Source organism: Chiloscyllium plagiosum, chromosome 6 (assembly GCF_004010195.1).
Source record: "Chiloscyllium plagiosum isolate BGI_BamShark_2017 chromosome 6, ASM401019v2, whole genome shotgun sequence".
NCBI lineage: Eukaryota > Metazoa > Chordata > Chondrichthyes > Orectolobiformes > Hemiscylliidae > Chiloscyllium > Chiloscyllium plagiosum.
The window spans coordinates 72,600,283-72,623,493 of record NC_057715.1 but is presented as its reverse complement, the minus strand read 5'-3'; the positions used below and the strand labels follow the sequence as shown (position 1 = coordinate 72,623,493).

General features: G+C 40.2%; 1 protein-coding gene across 9 annotated transcripts in view; it reads right to left on the bottom strand.

Annotated features, from left to right (window-relative positions):
• Positions 1-23,211, bottom strand: part of LOC122550693 (glutamate receptor 4) — a 250,306-nt gene that overhangs the window by 175,569 nt on the left and 51,526 nt on the right. For all 9 annotated transcript variants that reach the window (XM_043691817.1, XM_043691813.1, XM_043691814.1 and 6 more), the window contains one exon: positions 8,117-8,301. In XM_043691817.1, coding sequence (XP_043547752.1) covers positions 8,117-8,301 — 185 coding nt within the window. The remainder of the gene's footprint in view (positions 1-8,116; positions 8,302-23,211) is intronic.

Sequence of the window (23,211 nt, the reverse complement as noted above, 5' to 3'; positions counted from 1 at the left end):
CACTCTGCACCTTCTTGGCAGCTATAACCCTGAATCCTGCAATCTGTTCTATTACCCTGAGGCATTTGTATAGTATGATCTGCCTGTAAAGCACATAAGATAACATTTTTCACTTTACCTCAGTACACTTGACAGTAATATATCAAATTGGATAATATTATTTCATACACAGTTCAAAGTTCCAACCATGTTGTTATAGTGACCACTGACTAAATAGGTTAATCTTGAGTGGGATTGTCTTTCTTTATCAGTAAAATGATACATGTAAACAAGTGAAAAAGATGGCAATAATTCCTTGGTATGACCAGCCATGTCTGGTGCTTAGTACTTTGGTTAGTAAGTGCTGGCAGTGAGGAAATGTCAAATAGTTAGGAGGTCTTTCATTATCTTGTCTGCCTGTAATCTTAGTTCAAGCTGAGTAACAAAATTGGCCTAGAAACTCTGCTGTAGTTATGTAGGAGACCAAGTTAACATCGGTGGAAGCAGAATCCAAATGATTTAACTATTGTAACAGGACCCATAGAACCCCAACAGTGTGAAAGTACGCCATTCAGTCCATCAAGTCCACACCGACCCTCCAAAAAGCATCCTGATCAGACCCACCACCCCTACCATATCCTTGTAATCCTGCATTTCCCATAGGTAACCTGCCTAGCCTGCATATCTGTGGATACTATGGGCAACTTAGCACAGCCAATCCACCAAACCTGCACATCTTTGGACTGTGGGAGGAAATTGGAGGAAACCCACGCAGACATGGGTAGAATGTATAAACTCCACTCCGACAGTAACCTGAGGCTGGAATCGAACCCGTGTCCCTGGCGCTGTGAAGCAGCAGTGTTAAACACTGAGCCATCGTGTGGAAGAATGAGCCTAATAAGAAAAAGCTGCTCATGTCAATGGAAAATAGAAATCAAATGGAAAAAATGGAATGAACATGGGTAGAAAAGAATCCCCAAAGTAATAAAACATACTGAAAAAATTAAGGATACCAACCGGTAAATAAGCTAGCTCGAAATCATATTGTTATAGTCGATGTCCTATGTAATAAATAATAATTTGTCTGAAACTCTGTTCATATTACAAGTCACAGTCAGAGTTTTATTGTTACTTGTTTCTGCCATATGCTGTCTTTTGCCTAAAGGGAGGATTTTTGTGGATTAAATTGATCTGCATTATTAGTTCAAAATGGGTTCCTAGTGGATTTTACACCATCCTCCATTTTCTTTTCCAATAGGAATTAAAGTTAGTGAAATTGAAAACCAAGAGAGATATAGCACAGATTGCCAATTCATGATTGCCTACTCTATATTAGTGGATAAAAAAGTAAAATCACCAGTAACATCAAGCAAAGTACAACCACATATTAGGTTTGGCGAAATTTTGAAATAAAGTTCTCAACACAAGGGATCTAATCAGTGCTGACAGGCAGCCGAACACACATCTGTGTCCGATTTCCAGGATGTCTGTTCTCAGAAGGGACAATGAATTCAGTCAGAGGAAGCCTCTTATCAACTTTGGCAATGCAGCCTAATCCTTTGAATGATATCATCTTTTTTTGTGCATCGCAGTTTAATTCCTTTTACCATTGCAGTGGCAAACAAGCTATTATTGCACACAATTAGAAAGCATGCCTGGTTGTGCAGCAAGGCCCTGAAATTAAGATGCATCTCATGATCAGCAGATGCTCATTCAGCTTTAATGAATTCACAATAAACAGAAAATGTTTTCATTCAGCAGAATTTGCTATCTCACTGGCAAGCTTTATGTTTGGAATCACTCCAAAATACAAAGAGCTGATTTACTTGCTCTTTCATTTTCTTTTCATCCATTTAGCAACTTGCTTACAAGCATCCATAATTCAGTTTATCATAGTACAAAATATTTTTTTAATGGATTCTGCACTGGTGGCTCTTTAGCTTATGGCAACACTAGTCACATATTTCCCTTGCTCATCTCATAGTTTTTTTTTCTAATGAGTCACATACAATTTCTATCAAAAAATGCAGAATAGTCAACTTTGTTGTTTTTCTGACTTTTAGAGACATAAATTAACAAAACAGTATGTTTCTATCAATCTGGTAGGTGTTTACTGGGTCCAATGTCCCCTAAATGCTTTAAAGTTAACCAGCTCAGTTAACTAATTACTTTGAAGAAGAGTCAATGGATATGAAATACTAACTGCTTTCTCTCCACAGATGCTACCAGACCTGCTGAGTTTCTCCAGCACTTTCAGTTGTTGTGTCAGATTTTCAGCATCCAAAGTTCTTTGTTTTATTATATACATCTTCAACTTCTTATGTGCAAGTCCAGACAATACAGAAGAATGAATAGCTATCATTACGTATTCTTTCAGTGGTCATTACTCTTCATACGCACATGTATTAATAAGAACAAAAGCATTACATAATGAGGATGATTCTTGTTTTCAGATATGCTGCATTGTTGTGTAACATTGGCTTAAGTGATATCAAGCTGTAGCAATATAGCATTAGCAATAAAAGTGGCAGAGTAACTGCTAATGCTTGATTTCTTTTGTTTTTAAATAAAACACAGAGTTAATAAAAGCAGACGTTTTAGCACAGTAGAAATTAAGAGTGTAGGATAAAAAAACATGGAGTCGGACTTTCTGAGGATCAGCGTTTTTCTCACTCCTTTTTATGTATGAAAGAGCTGTGCATTTCTGAAAGGAGATTGTGATCAGTGTTCATTCAGTAATGTAGAGCTGTAGTTCCTTAAGACAGTTCTCCATTTGGACAGAAGCTTGCCATCTTTTCACAACAGTCAGCTGTCACTTGCTGAAAAGTAAAATGTCCATATTCACAGACAGCCATTTTGACAGCTGCTGTTAAAAGGTTATACAGGGCCATGGTGAGGGCGCACCCTGAGTATAGTGTGCAGTTTTGATCTCCTAGTCTGAGGAAGGACACACTTCCTGTTGAGGGAGTCCAGCGAAGGTTCACCAGACTGATTCCCGGGATGGCAGGACTGACATATGAGGAAAGACTGGATCAACTGGGCTTGTACTCACTGAAATTAAAAAAATTTAGGGGGGAATCTCATAGAAACATTTAAAATCTTGATGGGATTGAACAGACTAGATGTGGGAAGAATGTTCCTAATGTTGGGGAAGTCCAGAACTAGGGGTTACAGTCTAAAAATAAGGGGTAAGCCATTCAGGACTGAGATGAGAGATTTCTTTACTCCGAGAGTTGTGAACCTGTGGACTTCTCTCGCACAGGAAGCTGTTGGGGCCAGTTTGTTAGATACATTCAAGAGGGAGCTGAATGTGGCCCCTGTGGCTAAAGGGATTAAGTAGTATGGAGAGAAAGTGGAGTGGGATACTGAGATTGTATGATCAGCCATGAACATATTGAATGGTGGTGTGGGCTCGAAGGGCCGAATGGCCTACTCCTACACCTATTTTCTATGTTTCTAAGTAAGTATGCAAGTGAGAGTTTGGGATGCCAGGAGCTAGTGTGCCAGATGGGTATAATACAAGGTGGGCAGGTATGTGATGAAGCGTTTGGTTTTGGTGACAGGGGGGTAGGTCATGATGAGGCCCATAGGTGCTTGGGATGGGTGAGATAAGAGAAGTTGTGTCCTTGGGTTTGAATTGGAGACAGCAGGGGTATCTGGTCCAGAGCAGGAAAGTGATGGTGTGGGTCTAGGAGTGGGGGAAGGCAGTTTCAGTTGGGTCTGGACACCCAGATGTGGGAAATATATTTTTAAAAAAAGGCCCCAGAGTAGTCAGTTTATTTTGTGTTGGTGGGATGGGGGTGAAGGCAGTTTTGATTCCTGACAATGTAGGGGTTGTCAGTGGCTGGGTGTGTTGGTGTGGTTCTAAAGTGCCAGGGTGAAAGGGGATGCCAGCTCCATACTGTGTTGGTATCTGGGACAGGTATTTTTGTGGGTATGAGAGGCAAGTTAGGGGATCAGTTTAATAATTCCGCAGGAGTCAGACTGCATATTTAAAAGCCTAACTTTTCCTGGGTCATAATTCACTTAACTTTAATGGCACCATTTGAATTTGTCAATTTAAATGGAGGCTTTCAGAGGGTTCCAGAAGTAGGGGAATTGTTCAGAAGAATCTTCAATTTCAGATTCCATTACAATGGAGATTCCATCAACTTTCATTTACACGTCAGAAACACTACACTCTGACCATTGGAAAATTGGGCATGATTTCAAAATGAAAGGCACAATATAATCATGGTGGTGTCTTGCAGTATTTAAGGTCTCACATGTAAAGCACTTTACAAGCAAGACTTGCAAAGTGAAAACAAAACTCCTGTAGCATGGTGATAGAGTCACAGAGTCATAGAGATGTACAACATGGAAACAGACCCTTTGGTCCAACCCGTCCATGCCAACCAGATATCCCAACCCAATCTAGTCCCACCTGCCAGCACCCGGCCCATATCCCTCCAAACCCTTCCTATTCATATACCCATCCAAATGCCTCTTAAATATTGCAAATATACCAGCCTCCACCACTTCCTCTGGTAGCTCATTCCATACACGTACCACACTCTGTGTAAAAAAAGTTGCCCCTTAGGTCTCTTTTATATCTTTCCCCTCTCACCCTAATCCTATGCCCTCTAGTTCTGGACTCCCCAACCACAGGGAAAAGACTTTGTCTATTTACCCTATCCATGCCCCTCATAATTTTGTAAACCTCTATAAGGTCAGGATTCCGAACAAAATCTGTGCTAACAAATGATCTCAAACAGAAGTAGATCTGAAATATTTAAATTGGACAATCAATGGGATAGGATATGGTTAGATATACTGAAACAAGTCAAATTTTCAAAGGAAACAATGCACTATTAGGCATGTGGTTGAGAAATATCATCTAGTATATTATGTCCTCTTTTCTTATGAGATCTCAGCAAACTTCACAGCTGCCAACACCATTCTACTCTGATGCAGCTACTCTGCTGTCAATGGGAGTGCCCTAACTTGGTCTCAGTGTCGCCTATTCAGAAATGGATTCTCTTCCTATTGCTCATACTGTTAGATCTAGATTGCTCTGAAGATTTATCCTTCATTCATGAAGTGCATCGTCAGGATATCATCCACAGAAACAGAATTGATTCAAGAACAAAATCAACAACTCCAGAGTTCCACCAGTTATTCTGATTAACTACATACCACAACCCACAATACCTCCTTACCTCCTGAGGCGGTGAGGGCATATCCGTGGGTAGGTCGATGGTGGACCTTCCTGCTGCACTGCCAATTGAGACGTTAAAGTGTTAAAGACCTTAAAAGGTCTGAGCCCACTGCTGCCCTGGTTAACCCTGCTGCTCTGTGATGTTCACAATAGCGTTGATCCCGAGAGCAATTTGTCAACTTGGGGTGGGTTGGCGGGTTCCCATGATCAAAGACAACCCAGTGTCCAAATCGAGGAATGGAGATCAGGCAAGAAGGTGCCTGCTAGGAGCTACCCTCTCCCGTTACAGCTGACCCATTTCCCCTTGTCCTATCTTTGTTTGTGCACGTTGCCAATAAAAGACTCCATGTGTTGTACTGATACAGTGTTCTGACTCTGCCTGGCTGTTTAGTCTACTGTGTCAGGAATTGCAACTTGAAAATCTAAGTGATTATTGGACCTTTAATTATCATTAAGATTACACTTTCAACTTAAGGAACCCCTATTTCCTCCCCAACATCACTTCCCTTTGTCCTGGCTCCTTAGACTGATGGATTCTCTTGCATCAGCAACCGTGGCCTCCGCAGTGGCTCAACCTTCCTAGAAAAGGCAGCAGAGGTCTCTCAGTGGATCTCTAACCAATACACAAGACACCAGATTCTGTCCTCGATATCTAATATCCAGTCCAGCATGACCCGTAGTTTCCTGGAACTAAGTCTTCAGTCTCTATTATAAAGTTCATACATTTATCATTGCTCGATCCTGTCCCTGGTCATTGTGTGGGTTGAAGCTTGACTTTTTTATATCATAATATTTCATTTGATAGCTTCCATTCTCTCCAGACCAGCCTCTCACCTTTAACATTCTGCAAATTTTAGTTCATTCAAAAGCCAGCTGCCCATACTACACCTCACATAAAATCCTTAAAGCCTGTGGACCCTGATCAAAATTAGTTTCCCATGTTCCCAACTCCATAAATATATAATTCTTATGCTTCTCTTGAAATCCTTCTCTATCTGTCACCTCCCCAAGCTCTAGATCCACTCATTGTTACAATTCATATAAATGACTTTGAAGAAAGTGCCAATTTTATGGTAGCTAAATTTGCTAATGACAAAAATTATGTTAGAAAACAGATTGTGAAGAGAGCATAAGGAGGCTGAGTGAATGGAAAATGTCTGGTAAATAGAATATCATGAGAAGTTGACCACTTTGGCAGGAAGAGCAAAAAGGCAGCATTATTTAAATGATGAGGGATTGCAGAGGGGTCTGGGTATCCTGGGGTATGAATCAGAAAAAGTTAGTGTGCAGGTCAGCAATCAATTAGGAGATTTAATAGAATGTCATTCTTTATTATGAGCGGAATTGAATGCGAGGAGGTAGTTATGTTTCACTTGCAAGGACACTGGTAAGATTTGTATACAGTACTGAACTCCATTTAAGGGCAGAAAATGCACTGGAAGCTGTTCAAAGCTTACTGGAATAATATCTAGAATGGGCAAGTTGTCTGATGAGGAAGGATGGACAATCAAGGCTCATGTCCACTGAGGTTCAGAAGAGTAAAAGGTGACCTGATTGAAACATAAGATCTTGAGGGGTTGTGACCGGGGAGATGGGAAGAGGAGGTTTCTTCTTGCGGGGAGAATCTAGAACTAAGGATCACTGTTTAAAAATCAATGGTCACCCATTCAAGGAGAGTTTTTGTTTATACAGCAAAGGATTGCAAGTCTTAGAAACCCTTCCTCAAAACGGGGTGGAAGCAGAGGCCTTGAATATACTTAAGGTCAAGGTGGATAGATTCTTGATCAGGAAATAGGTGAGAGGTCATCATTGGCTGGATGTAGAAAAATCTACCATCTGCTTGAATGATGTGCCAATCTAGAAAGACCAAGATCCCTGCTATGTTTGTATGCTCCTCATCGTGAGCTCTCCATTCCTCCAATTTCTTCTGCTTTTCCTCCCTAACCTCTACCCATTTGACAGCCATGTCTCCATGAGGAAAATCCCCACATTCTAGAATTCCACCCACCTCCCCTTCCCTGGAAATTGTGAGGGCTTTTATTGATGGCTTAAACCAATATCAATATATTCAAAGTGAAAATCACTCAATTTTTATTAATCTGAGGTAAAACAAACAAATCAGTAGATTAAAGAATTGAAATTTACATTTGGCAAAAAGATAAATTCTACTGCAAAAAGGGGACCTTTCTTCAAATAGTTACAAAAGGTTCTCGTCATCATATCACCTAACTGCAGCATTGCAGTAGCAGATAGGTCTGCATGAAATACCCAAAGGTCTGAATGTTTGACACTGTCATATCCCAGTCTAATATGTCTGCAAATAGAATGTATTCACTGTTGTAGTCAGACTGTCAGCAGTGTCACGAAATTTTCCTGTGTAGTAATATTTAAGACTGTCCACTGATTGATGCGTGGCAGCATCTTATCAAATTGGGTTAACATTCAATACTTGCACATTAATTGGAAGCAGAATGCTTTTGTAAAAGTGCATATATTACCTGGTGAAAGGAAGCTGCTCAAAAATTGTTTAAATATGACAGGCACCTTAAATTTAATGAGGTGGCAATTGATATTCACAGATGTACTTAGAACAGATAGAAAGATAACGTCACAACTCAATTTATTCTGCTTCGGTAGATACTCAGTGACCTTTTCATTTTTTCAAAATATGAACATCCTTTCTTCTGCACAATTCCACAGTATTCTCAATAGATTGATCAATTCTGTTCTTATTTTAGTTTTGGTTTTGATGTTGAAGTCCTGCTCCAATCTCAAAAATTTATGTACAGAAATTTATGTCTCAAAAAATATGCACAGAAGGTGTGATTAATTTTCCAAATAAGACTTTATTTTCGGCAAAAAGCAATTCTTAAGTATTTACATAGTGGAGTTTAGCCGACGAATGCATGATTGATATTGATTTGAAATTAATGGCATTACCTGCTCCATAATGTTATGTAGTCTCTCCACTTCGCAATCCACGACAAATCTCTTTTCCTGTTTTCGTTCCAGGTCTTCTAGTAGACGTCGGTAACTAGCATCATTGAAATTCTCTATGCAGATAGCACTGACTTGCCAGCCATTCTGGCCTGCTTTTTCCATAATTGACTGCAGTATGGAATAACCTGCAATGGGTCATAAAACAAACTTAAAGGAAAATGCAGTTTCAGTGGATGGCTCATTGCAAAGTTTAAACATAGCTAAATAACTGTAATCTCTTTTGTCTTAAGATGAATTGTTGTTCATTACAATCTTTGAGGTCATCAAAATAAGGAAAAAAATGTATCACCTTTAGAAATGCTCAAATATGTCATTTGTTCAGTTCAGTTCATCCAATGCCACATGGAATAACAATGGACAGGATAATCTGCACATATGCACTTAGCCTGTGGACATCATTGTTTGTTAGGAAGTTAAGATGGCGGCCTTTGTGGTGGGGTGGGGGTGTGGTGGTTATTGAGAGCTGACCCTGTCAATTCCCTTCTGAAAAAAGTAGAAAACATAATAGTCACACAATTCTCCTGCTGTTTGCTTGACCTGGAACTGGTGAAGCTCACTTAATAAGAGCTGGCAAGTTTCAATTCTTTATCTTCTTTCAACCAGTCAATTTCTGTACACAACAGTGAGATTGTGACTCAAAGAGCTTTGACTTGCAGTAGATTTTACCAGTCACTTTGAAACAGTGGCATAGTTTCATGCAAAGTGAAACATAATAAAGTCTGTATTTTCATATTTTTAACAATGATGTTAAAAAGGTTAAAAAAATAAATCATTTCATAAATAATAAACTATCCTTAAAAATTTAAATCTGTCTTGAAGAGTGACTGAGAGAAGCTGTATTTTTTAATAAAATGCAAGAAAGTTGTGGATTACACTGGTATGCAAATAATAGATGAAGAGTCATTTTAGGAAGGTCAGGAATTGTAAATGTCAATCAAATTACTTCAGCAATAGATGTTCTGGTTGACTAGATTTGCGTGTCTGTGAAGGACCTTGACGTGTTTTTGTAATATTATTTACAAATACGTGTTTATATTCTCTTTACAAAAAAATGCTCGAGAAAATATTGTTGTTTTCAGAAATAGCATAAAGCATATTATAGATGGTTCTGCATCAGCCTCAGGCAAGTCAAACCTTTGACATATTATTTGCACAGTAGACTGCACTGGTTCTCAGAAACAACACATTGCAGCAGCATCAAACTCACTAGGAACTGGAGACGCTGAAAACTGGTCTTTTAGTAAGAATTTATTTATCACTGATCCAGAAAGACCGAGGATTTGTTTATGGTAAAGTCTTAAGATTTCCGAACCCTACCTTTACACACAAATTAATACTCCACCATGCATATGGAAGAATCAGAATGTGTTTCAGTGAGTTCAACTAAATAGAGTACCAAGGAATTCATTTGAATCTGTTAAAATGATCACTCCTAGTAGTGAACAATAATGTTAATCCCTTTGTCTTTCTTTTTGAGCTGATCACTAATGAAGTGGTCTTGTGTTACTGTTCAGATGACTCAAAATATAATGATTTACTTTTGACCTCTTTATCTTTATGTTTGGCTGATGCTCCTAAGGTTAGGAGGTTAAGGGGTGACCTTATAGAGATTTATAAAATCTTGAGGAGCATAGTTAAGGTGAATTTCAAAGGTCTTTTTCCAAGGGTTGGGGAGTTCAAACCTAGAGGGCATAATTTTAACAGTGACTGGAGAAAGATTTAAAAGGGACCTGACCAGGGTGGTTCGTATGTGAAATGAACAGCCAGATGAAGTAGTGGACACAGCTATGGTTACAACATTTAAAAGATATTTGGATGGGTGCATGAATAAGAAAGGTTTAAAAGGATATGGGCCAAGGGCAAGCAAATGAGACTGGTTTAATTGGGGAAACTTGGTTGGCATGGACAGGTTGGACCAACGGGTCTGTTTCCATGCTGTATAACTCTATGAACTACACCAGGATACTTTTCTATGATATCAGTCACTGTCTAAAGTAACCATTCTTCATGTGTTAACTTATGCAATGAGCAGAGTTTTTAAACAGGGAAACATCATAAAATCTAATTCTATTATCACCTGTCTCACAGAGCCAAGCACACACACACAGACACACCCACACTCAAGTTCTAGAAGAAATAATTGAGCAGTCACCAATTGTAAGAGTGCTGGTTAATGTTTAGTTTGGGTGCTAAGATAAATTATGATATTTCTACTGGGATTTGCTAACTGAGTATAGACTGAAAATGAAACAGAGCCATCTAGGTCTGTACGATGTTGTGGCACAGCTGACAATTATTTTTTGTCAGGCCTGGTAAGGTGTTTTAAGAGGTAAATTTGTCCAATTTCAAAAAAGAAATGTATGCACTATTGTTCTTTTGATGCAAGAATGGACAAAAAGTAGTTAAGGTAATTGAAGTACTTCCTGGTTTCCAGTTCATTTTTGTTGTCACATTAATGTATCACTGATATACTTAATCTTAAAATCTGCCCATATTTTAGATGCCAGATCTCTCAGAAAGTGGTATGATTCACACTTGCCACATTCTGCCCGTATTTTTGTTCTGTCAGCAGTCTTTTCTATACTTACTAAGCATTTCAATACACCTTGCTCTTTTTTTGAACTTTAACACATTAGTGTTTCAGTTTCCACCATCTGATGAATGTGCTCTGTTCTTCAAACGCTGACATTTTAAGTATTGACTACATGCACATGCATGAACAGTGTCTTCTAACAATTAACGCTTTGTATAAATGTTCACTTAAAGGAGTGGGGAAAGAATGGAGTAATGATCCTTTCCAAGATAAGAAATCATACTCTGGTCAGAATTCCTCATCTCCACAGCAGGAATGCATTGTCCACACTTCACTAGGTGTGTCCACTGATCACAAACTTGTCCTGAGCCAAGAAAAACCAGACATTCTTCTGAAACCTCCGTATTCGGAATTACTTTCTGGGCCAGAGTGTTACCCAACCCTTACAAACATTGACTAAGGAAACTTGGAGAGCTCCTCAGAGAGGTCAAGTATTGACAAAGGAATACTTAGTTTCACACAGCTGAAGTGGGACCAGAGGTTGTCACCTCAGAATAAAGGGGCGTTAATTTAAGACTGAAAATAAGGAGTGATTTCTTTTCTCAGAAGGTTAAGAGTCTTTGGAACTCCTTCCCATAGACAGCTGTGGGGTCAAGTCCTTGTGTACATTCAATGCCAAGATAGAAAGATTCTTAAGTCAGTAGAGGCATGAAGGGTTCTGGGAAAAAGGGCAGAAAAGGGGACATAAAGAATGTCGGATCGGGCATGATCCATTCGAATGGTTGAGCAGGCTTGAGGGACCGAATGGCCTACTCCTGTTCCTATTAGTATTACGGTTCAGTGAGGCTGAATAGGAACAAAGTTATTTTTATAGGAATTTGAAGTGTTACTGCATCATATTTGGAGCCACTAGATGTTTGGCAATCCAGATCTGGCCACCTCCCACCATTTTGGTTGCCAAAGAGCACTGCACATTCATTGCCCATTCATTGATCATGCAGTAATCATAGCAAATCAAGACTGTCCCCAGGCATGGCAGCAAAGTGTAGCCCATTGACTTTGAAAGTGGTAACTTTTTTGCACAGAGGCAGTAAGGCATCAGTCCTGATGACAATAACCCACCTCATTTCCAAGGCCTCCTGCAGGTCCTGAAGATCCTACCAGTATTTCAAGTACAGACAGGGATTAAGAAGTAGCTAATAACAGGAAAATAGTTTAACCTGCTCTGCCTTAAAACACAATGGTCAAGTTTATTTTTATAAATTGTAGTGTACTTTTCAAAGCCATGACAGAGTAGGCATTCTAGCCATTTTCCACCTTAAACAGTAATCAAAATCAAAACAGTAATTATTATTCTAAATTTGGATTTTGCATCTGCAATGGGCTGCCTGTTTACACAGCAGATTCAGGGAAATTCCTCTGATTATCTATTAAAGGACTTCAGTATAATTGCACTCAAATTGCGCTAGTGCTATTTATTAAAAAGCTGCTGAACCTTTGTCACACCATGTTTAAGTGGATTCCTGCCTGAATTCGAACAACAAAATTAACACTACTGTTGCTGCAGAGTTCCATTGTACCCAACAGTGATTGGATACTTTAAAAGTAACAGTACCAAAGCCAGATTATGATTTGCCATTGTTTACACTAGCCATTGTATACTTTTGTTACCACTTTCAAATATATGTTTCCATAACAAATAGATTAACTGAGACATCCTGGAGACAGATGAAAACAAAGCCTATCATTAGCCTTTGGCCTAAACAGTCCAGCTGAATAAATATGAAACTGCATAGGGATTACTGAAGTAAGAGATGGTGCTTTGGATTGAAGTAATATTTTTCCCTCGGAGTACAGATCTGGTGACAGTAATCATGCATCTTAGTCACTGACTAGCTGCTTTGTTCCAGTTTCAATAAAGGTTTAAATATTTGACAAGTCCCTGCTGCATTAGAATTATTAAACTATCATCTTATTAACATGTCTCGCTTGCCTCATTCTGAATTGCCTGCAACTGCCAGTAATATAAATTTTTGGCTTATTTATTGAAGTACAAGGCATGTAAAATATCTCATTTAACGAGTGACCTTCAGAGCTAGATGTTGAGTGTAGATAGGATTCTAGAATATGACAGGAATGCTGGCATACAAGGTTTACCCCCATGGACTCTAAATACTAGCAACAATAATTTGACAATTGTGCACATGGAGTTGTGTTTTTAACCTTATGATTCTTGTCTCAGAGGCTCCCCATGTTTGAGAGAAGCTCTACAGCCTAGCTTGTAGAATATGGAAACCATATACTTGGTCTGCATAATAATATTTGGTAGTTCCGTTTATGAGGGGAAGCCAGTGGCATCCCCAGCTTCATTTATGAAGGTGGGTTGGGGGAAGGGAGTTGAGAGTAGGCGGTAGTCACCCTCCCTGGCCTGTTTTCAGTCCCTCGTTGATGCACAAATTAAAAACACAGATTGAAAGAACTACCCCTGCCAACAGCGAGAGCTTGCACTGGTTTACCAGGCAGGTGAGAGACTCTCTCTGTCTAATCACACCTGGAGCCAACTACAATCCAAAGATAGCTAAGCCCTTAGTTGGTCTGTCCATGGTAATTAATTGACCGCAAAACTTCCTTAGTTGATGGCATGGTGGAAGGCAGAGCTTGATACATCCCACCTAGAACTTCATTCAGGCAGTAGTGGGTTGGGTGGGATTCTGGAATGCCAACAAATTTTCAACTTATTAATGTGCCTTCCAGGCTCCAGGTCCACTGCCTCATGGAACAGAGGATTTGCCTAATGTCACTGAGAGATGTTCAAACATTTTGAATGTTTGACCTCTGACGTAACGATAATAGAAATCAGCTTCTCTTTTCAGTCAGATCATTGTCTTCCAATCCCAGTTCAACAGATGTAGAGTTCAATGCTTTGCTTTCTAATCTAGAAGTTACTTCAGGCAATAATCAATGGATGATATACTCTTTTCACTGTTGCCCCTGTGAAAATAAATTAACTCAATATAAACAGATTTCCTCTATTTTGTCAACTATTTTAGAACATTGTCATATCTGCTAACATTATCAAAATAATTAGTGGCTTTTACAATATGTTTATTTTTTCACGTCCTCTACTGAGTTACATTCTTTTAATACAACTGACATATGTCAACTGGTAAGTTTATATTAGGCAGAGCTAAAAAAAAAAATTTATGAAATAAGGGAAGGTCCATCAGGTTGTAGCTTTCTGTAGTCAGTGAAGGACATGCTAACTTGTACTCCTTGCAACTAATTTAATCCTTTTTCTATGAATATAAAAAGATTTCTGAAGTTGGATTTCATTAGATCAAGATGCTTGTATCTGTTCATTTCCAAGAGGTGGTGGCAATACCAACTCTCTTATAGGCAGGAGACCAATTGGAGATTACATTTAACTCAATTTTTTGTGTAACCAGAAATATTTGGAAGCTACAATTACTTTTCCTACCCCTGGTAATAGCAGACAATGACCAAGTCCACTACAACTCTTGATGAAAATACTGCTGTAGCCTTGGACTCTCTAATAAATTGCTGTCCTGAATGTACAAAGCATGGCAAGGAATTCTTATTTGTAAGATTTATCTGTGTAGATAATAGATGTATTGGCCCCAGTCAGAAAGATTTGAGGATATTCAACCCATCCTACGTGCCTTTCAAATCTCCAGATAATACATGATGATGCAACTCTTGAGCATGAGGAACATGCTCAAATTTTCAACTGATTAATATGCCTTCCAGGCCCCAGGTCCACTGCCTCATGGAACATACTTTCTCAACTGGAAGTGAAGAGGATCATTTCTCACCTGTTTACAATCAGACATGAGTTTCTCTCTCCTGCTTACTAATAGTTGGGATATTGCCTTACTGGTGAAATCCACTCATGGCAAACAGTGCTACTTGATTGAAAGTCCCCAAGGTGTTCCCCCAAGCATTCATTGTTTTGGAATTGGCTTCTTGAGCATGTTCCTCATGCTCAAGAATTGCACCATACTTTCTGGTCAGTCTGAAGAGAACTGTCCAAAGGGCACTTCAAGAAGCTGAAAAAGAAACTGAACTCTGGGAATTGTGTATTCCACAAACTGTTCAACAAAAGAAAGGAAGCCAATTCCAAAACAATGAATGCTTGGGGGAACACCTTGGGGACTTTCAATCAAGTAGCACTGTTTGCCATGAGTGGATTTCACCAGTAAGGCAATATCCCAACTATTAGTAAGCAGGAGAGAGAAACTCATGTCTGATTGTAAACAGGTGAGAAATGATCCTCTTCACTTCCAGTTGAGAATATGGAAAACTTGAATGCAGTGACTCCTACTAACATCCTGCACCACTGATGAACAACTTTTAGGTGAACAACATGACCACAGATGCTGCAATACAGAGTTTGCAGATCTCTAGGCATCATTGGTTATAAGCATCTCATGACCTGAATAAAATAGAGTAGCCTCTCTTTCCATGCTCTGATCAAACTTAGTGAAACCTGGATTTTGCTCCTTCCATCTGTCGTAAGGGATATGAACAACATGAATTTCATGCTCATATCAAGTAGGCTTTTTTTGTAGTTTTAAAAACACATTCTACACTTTACTCCAGGAGCTGCAGGAACAAATCCAAGAACTAATTTCTTCTTTACAACTGAAAGCCTACAATATTGACAGAAGCAACATCTACTTTGTCACAGTATCTATCAGCTACTGTATAAAAGAAACTCTCCGAAGGCTCTACACCTGCGTCATTATGTAAAGGTTGCAACCTTACAACTGGGTTGATGTTGGCAAGAACTGCATGTCTCTTGCACATAGGGAGGGCCAGCTGGCCTTCTGATTAATTTTATAGGCAGCAACCAATCAAAGAGGCTGCAACTAGGTTGTTGACCATCCCCAAGAGCTGCTGGGTCAAACAAAATGTCAGCAACATCACACAAAGAAAAAGGTATTCATGGTTGAAGCAAGCTAGAGTCTTTCAGTCTGTAACAGGGAAGCATGCACATGTTTTACAAACATTTCAGGGCTGAATACTGGTGGGAAAGACCCCTTAAAAATATTGGTGGGTTGCTTTGATTTCCTGCCACCCCTGCTTTGCTTAGAAGATCCCCACACTCTACCCCTTCTCCCCTTCATCCACCCCATTCCCCGATGAAACTTCCCTTCTGTTTCCAACATTGGTGGGGTTGAAGATTAGGGGAGTTATGGGGTGTGTGTGGAGACGCAGAGGGTGGAGAATGTGGAGAAGGGAATGGGAGTAGTCAGAGCTGGTAAGGGGTGTATATGGGAGGGAGTTAGCATCCTGGAGAGGTTGCCAAGTTGTGGTGAGTGAGTCTATGCAAGGATGAAGGCAATGAAACACTATTTCCAAATGAATGGTCCTTTCTGCTTTCAGAATGGGAATGGCAGCACCACTACTGGGAGCACCTCTGGTGCTCATTCAGGCACTTCAAAGCTTCCAGACTTCAATAGTGGCAGGTTTGCTGGAGGTTGGTTGTTGATGCATCCTGTAATAATGAGAACTGCCCAACATTTTCCATTATTTAGGACTGCAAAATCTAGGCTAATCCATTAACTGGCTTCTAATTTAAAATAAAACAAAAAAAAATTCATTCAGAGAGTACATCAGACAAGAACAAGCAGTGAAACAGCTCAAATAACAAGCTTGGCACCAGCAGAACAGACAAGAAACCACCAAGAGACCCAGATGTTGAAAAGACAGAAATTATGAAGAGAATAATTAAAAATAAAGAGTGGAACAGATGATCAAACAAAAAGAGAAGCTGAGTTTGAATGGTGAGCATTTCTGATGTCAGAACAGTCTACTGCTCTGAGAATTAACGGAAAGAAATTAAATTCATCCTGCCAAAATATTTTATTGAAAACGTCAGGGTGAGCAAAAACCAGCAATCTTTTTTCATTAGAAGTGTTGACAGAAAACATTGCACCTTTTTTCCCCAGTCTATGCAGCCTACTTTCTCACAGATGCCGAGTGCCATAGAATGGTCAGGCAGGGATTTGCGTTGGCAGCAGAACTTGAGATTTCCCTGAAGATTGTATTTGATAATCTGAGAACTGTTGTGTGATTGGCTGTGAGGTTTAATAATTATTATCTTAAACCACCTGCCAGACATTTATAGAATCAAAGAAGCCTACAATGTAGGAGACCAGTTGGCCTGATTTGCTCAAGCTGGTTCTTTGTTATGCTTGGTGTAGCAACTTGCTATTGGCCATAGTCCAGTAAGTTCCTCATTCTTAAATAACTACCCAACACCCTTCACTAATGGAACCAACTTCCACTGATCTTTCACAGACTACTCCAATTCCCAAATCAGTAAAACATTTCTCCTCATCTCTCTTTACAATCATTGAAGAAAGATCTTGAATCAATTTTAGATTAGTCGATTGTCTTACCCACCAGATGAACAGCCTTTATCTACTTCATCAAAACCCCTCACAACTTTCTATTTGATCAACTCTTTAACAGTTAAAACAGAAGCAAAGTACTGTACAGATGCTGGTGATCTTAACTAAAATAGGAGTGCTGGAGCAGGTTAGATGATCCACCAGCTTCTGTGGAGAAAGAAACAGTTGACACTTTGAGTATGATATATATCTATTTCCAAAACGCTGGCCGATTTGTCTCTTCACAAATGCTGCCAGACCTGCTGTGTTTGTCCAGTGCTTTGTCTTCATTTACAAAACTCTCTGTTCTAAGTAGAATGGTTTCAATTTTTTCCTCTTCATTTTTTCATCTTTCAAATCTATTTTGTATCTTTTATTGGTCTTTCTCCTATTCTCCACGAGAAGCTGCACTCTCCTAGCTAAGGCCTAACTAGCGATTTATAAAATTCTCCTGTGATTTCTGTCTTTATGTTCTACACCTTTATGTTAACTCCAAATAACTCACCTTATCAACTTTCCATTCCACATTGAAGGATTTGTGTGCAACAAGATCTCTCTCATCTTCTGAGCTTTTCAAACTAAAATCTGTCCTGGCATTTTAGTTCCCTAAAATGCAATATTTTAAGTGGGCCCATTTATGGGCTGTATCGTCCCAGTCTCTGGTGGGTGTGTGAGGGTGGCAGGGTTGGGTGCTAGAAAAACAGGGGGGAAGCCATGTCTGGAGTGTTGTCCAACACCTTCTGTTATTGGGAAATTTCCTCAGAGCAGAATGGGATTGGGAATGGCTGTTCCAGAGAGGGGAGTAATTAATTAACATCAGTAATGCCTCATTTACGGGGCAATGTCAAGGCTTTGCTTGTGGTTAACAGACTGCGGAGTGCCCTCTGCCATATGGACATGATGGTGATGGTGCCGGGTGATTGTCATCAGAGCAAATGTTTCCTTTGACAGGGCCATGGGCAATGAAATCCACATTTGTGGCCCAAATGATGCTTCCAGAAGAGATAATCTCTGCTTCAATATGCTTAGTGACTTTGACCTTCACCATATTTTATTTGTACCACGAGTCTATGTGCACCTCCACATGAAAGCATCCTCAGTCCCCAACCTGAGGTGGCATTGCTAAGACTCCAGTATTACTGACCCTCTGAGACACCGCCTGGTGTTGGAAGGATGGTGAACTCGAAGGAAGTGGAATTAGCAGCCAATAACCATCTCCAAGAGAGCATCCAGCCATCACTCCTTGGCATTCGATGTCAACACTATCACTGGATCCCCCACTATCAACATCTTTGGTTTACCATTGGCAAGCAAACATATCAGTTGAGCAGAAATAGACCATTCAGCCAATTAAGCTTTTTCCAATACTCAGCAAGATCACTGTTTGTGTTCTGAATTCCAGGTTCCCACCAAAACCCAATAACTTTTGATTCCCTTGGCTCTGCTACTTTGAAAAAGAGAGTTCCAAAGTCAAATAATCCATTGAGAAATAGAAAATTCCCTTATCTCCATCCTAAAAGAACAACTCCTAATTTTAAAACAGTATCCCCTAATTCTAGACTCACCTACAAGAGCAAAAGTTCTTTCTATGTCACCTGGTCAAGACCATTCAGGGCTTATGCCCGAAACGTCGATTCTCCTGTTCCTTGGATGCTGCCTGACCTGCTGCGCTTTTCCAGCAACACATTTTCAGCATTCAGCATCTTATAAATTTTAGTGAAATTAATCAATCTAAAAGCTAGTGAAAAGGAGTCTAGCCTAATTTTCCCTCGTAAGACAACCTACTAATTCCAGGTGTCAACGTGCTAAATTTCCTCTGAATCATTGACCAAAAACTGAACTGGAATAGTCATATAAATATAGTAGCTACAAGAGCAGGTCAAAGACAAGGAACATCACAGTGAGTAACGCACGTCCTGTCTCGCAAAGCCTATTGACCATTACAAGGTCCAAGCCCTGAGAATAATGGAATACTCCCCACTTGCTTGGATGAGTGTAGCTCCAACAACACTCAAGAAGCTTGACATCATCCAGGGTAAATTAGCCTACTTGATAGGCACCACATTCATAAATATTTGGACCTCCTACCGCTGATGGTGAGTAACAGCAGTGTGTCCTATCTGCAAGATGCAAGGTAGAGATTTGCCAAAGACGTTAGGCAACACTTTCTAAACACATGACCACTACCATCTAGAAAGCCAAGGGCAGCAGATACATGTGGGAACACCACTACCCACAATGGGTCAACCTATAGCACATGGACTGCAGTGATTTGTGAAGGCAGCTCACCACCACCTTCTCAAGGGCAATGAGGGACAGGCAATAATTGCAGACCAGTCAGCATTGCCCATGTCCCATGAGTGAATTTTGAAAATTGTTTTATTTATTTTCGTGTCACCAGAAGTGAAAGACAATGTAACATCAGAAAAATACAGGGAATGTGAAACAACAATGTCAGAATGATGGGAAGTGGTCACAGAATCTGCCACATTTTCTTCAACAGATCTGGGAAGCATATTATCATTTAATGATTACCTGTGTTCATTAGTAGAAAGTACACCACTGTTTTTTTTGTGGGAGTGACGTCCTGGCCTGCAGCCAAGGTGGTGAGCATCAATCTTGTCCCAGATATCTGTTGTAGTTCTGGTAATTCTATCTCTTGGGCCTCAATGAAAGAAGTTCACTTGGACTAGCATCAGATCAAGGAAGAGTTTTCCTTTTGAAATTCCTTAAATATTTTCCCCTCCTCTGGCTTTGCAGCTCCATCATAATGACTGCACTTAACATCAGTCAGAAAGCAACAAGCAGGATGGCACGGTGGCTCAGTGGTTAGCACTGCTGCCTCATTGCGCCCGGGACCCAGCTTCAATCCCAGCCTCGGGAGACTGCCTGTGAGGTGTTTGCACATTCTCCCTGTGTCTACATGGGTTTCTTGTGGGTGGTCTGGTTTCCTCCCACAATCCAAAGATGTGCAGGTCAGGTGAATTGGTCATGGGAAATTTCCCATAGTGTTCAGGGATGTCAGGTTAGGTGAATTAGTCAGGGGTAATTACAGGATAGGGGAATGGGTCTGGGTGGGATACTCTCAGATGGGTCAGTTTGGGCTGAAGGGCCTGTTTCCACACTGTAGAGATTCTATTCTGTACTATGAAATGTGGCTAATTAGAGTAGAAATGTTGTCAAAATATGCTAACTTTGATGCCCTGAGCAAAAGCCTTACTAGCTAGCCAAAATACAGCTGTAAAATAGTACGCAGATTAAATCCAGTTTAGGTGGGAGTTGGGATGTTTGGTGGGGCAGGGGAAGCAAGAAGCTCGGAGCACATAAACAGGCTTCATATCACTTTATTTTCTGTGCTGTATAGTTGAGCATTTTCTTCTACCATTCACAGTTCATACAAACTGAAGGTTTATTATACATTAATTAAAGTACTGAATTTCTCTCTTTCATTGAGGTGAATATGTATCAAATCTGACAGGTCTTTAGAATACAGAAGACGTCTGAAATGCACAACTAAGTGGTGAAGGCTCACACCTCAACATTAACCTTTTTCTTTTCAATGCTAGCTGGCTGTCTTAAATGGGCTCCTATCACTCTGTGTTTTTACTCCATGCTTCCTGCATCAGTAACCTTCTCAAATGGGTTCAAAACGATTCCTGAGAAAGTCTGCTTCATTCATAACATAAGAGTACCAAGGCAGATGGATCTTGCGCTGAATGAATGAAACATTAACATGTAAATAATCTGACAAACAAAACAAGAGAGACTGCTGAAGGAAGTAAACTAGACACTGTCATAGCAACAAATGGAGGGTAAAGCTGGAATTTTGTACACGAGGAACTTTCAGTTAATTGTAGAAAAGCAACTGAACTGACTTGGAGTAGTTTGAAAATTATGTTAACAGTAAAGGTTGCTGAAAATATTTTCAGTTTTCTTTGTCTTTCTCCTTGAGGCTGTTTGGGTGAGGAATCAGGCTGTTTGGGTGAGGAATCAGGCTGTTAGTCCAGAATCACAGGCTTCTGATGGTATGGGCAGTTGCCATTCAGCCCATCACGACTGCCCCAGTTGTGCTCCCTAGTGCCAATCTCTTATCTTTTTGCTCCTATCCCTGCACACCATTTTGATCCAAATAATCATCCAATTCCTTCTTGAATGCTCCCACCATATTTACATGTAGTGCATTCCAGACCTTAAATGCTCACTTATCATCTTCGCTTCAGTTACACATCACTTTCAATCCATGCCCTCTCATTTTTTTCTTTTGGTTAAGGACAAGCAGGAACAGCTTCTTCCTCTCTATGCTACCCAGCCTGCTCATGATATTGAAAACCTCAATCAAATCCAAGAAGAATAGCCCCAACTTCTTCAACCTATCTTGACAGCTGATTGTAACATCTCTGGACCTGGCTAAGTTTAGCTAATTCAGCACAGCCATGAGATCAAACCTCACTAGTCTGTAGAACTCAGTCCAATTGCTTTTGATGCAGTTATTGACGCAGGGCCAGCAAGTGTTAGACCAAATGTTAGGTTGCAAGGCCCACTGGAATCAAGGCAAATAGACTCATGAGCTATTCCTTCTCTTAGGCAGCAATGATAACTGTGGAGGTGAACCTAAATCATTATGGAACTCTTGTGATGGGTACTTTAATAGAACTGCAACTCTCTCTATGTTCTGTGGTAAGGTCTGGCTGATAATCATGATTGAGTCAACTTCCATTTTGCTGCATTGGGTTTGATCCACTTGGATTCACTGGGATTCACTTTATTGCCCTCAGAACACTTAACTATGCTGCAGCCCTCTACAACTCCCTCCCACTCTTTCATTTACTTTTTCTTACCTCAGTGCCCTCTCCTGAGCTATGGTCATAGCGAGAACTGGGGACAGAGGGAAATGGTGAGCCAGGAAGGGAGATGAAGAGAGATTTGGTAAACTGGGCCTGCATTCTCGAGAATTTTGAAGAATGTGAGGTGTTCACATTGAACCCTACAAAATAACTACATATTGATAGACAGGGTGAGATGTTTCCCCCTGGGTGGGGAGTCTAGAACTCTGGGTACAATTCAAAAATAAGATGGACACGAATTAGGACCAAGATGAGGAGAAATTTCTTTTGCTCAGAGGATGGTGAATTGTTGGAAATCTCTACCCCAAAGGGCAGTGGAAACTCTTTGAATATATTTAAATAGAGGCTTTGGTTTTTGGAAATGTTTGATTATAAATGGCATAAAGGGTTATGGGGACAGTGTGGGTAAAAGGCACTGAAGAGCTTGATCAGCCATGATTAATGAAATGAACCTGTTCCATCAATAGATTGAATGGTTGACTCCCATTCCAATATGGCAAGCACCAGGATAAGGGAGGGAATCAGGAAATGGTAGGATAATGACAATTGGAAGAGATGGTGAAGGGTGTGTTGGGGTGTGGACTTGGGGGTAGCAGCAAGCTTTGATATCACAAAGGAGGTCAGAAGAATTCTCCTGGTTGTCGAGGGATCATATCATACAAAGCTCAGAACCTTTAAAATCAGATTCACAACTCTCTCCCCCTGGCTCCCATAAGGAGTCCAGGCATTGGCACATTAGATGAAGGATGTGCGTTTTGGAACTGCAAGCCATTAGTTTGGCTGTTCGGTAAACCTATCTGAGATTTTCGAGTAAAGAGAACCTCTGCTGCTTACTAATCCAACATGAGAGTGGCCATTCCGCATCAAAGAAAGCAACACAAGAACACAACAAAAGTAAAAAAAAAGATTACGTAGAAGCTGATCTGTCAGTACAACTTCATTTAAGATAGAGAGAGAGAGTGTGTGTGTTGCCAGAGGATGAGAATGGTGTGATGAGTGGAGACTGGCATTGCAATTTGAGCAGGTACTTTAACTGATACCAGTTGAGGGTAGAATGGCTTTCAACTACGCGGCAGCAGTAGAACTGCTATTGGTTCTCTGTTGACCGTTCAGCATAATTGCTGTCACAACACATGATGCTAAAATAAGTTGTGAATCCTTTCTGAAATTAACATCTTTTCTCGGTTATGGAAGGAAGTTTGTGAGCATATCAGCCTGAAAGGTTCAGCATAGCGGGTGAAG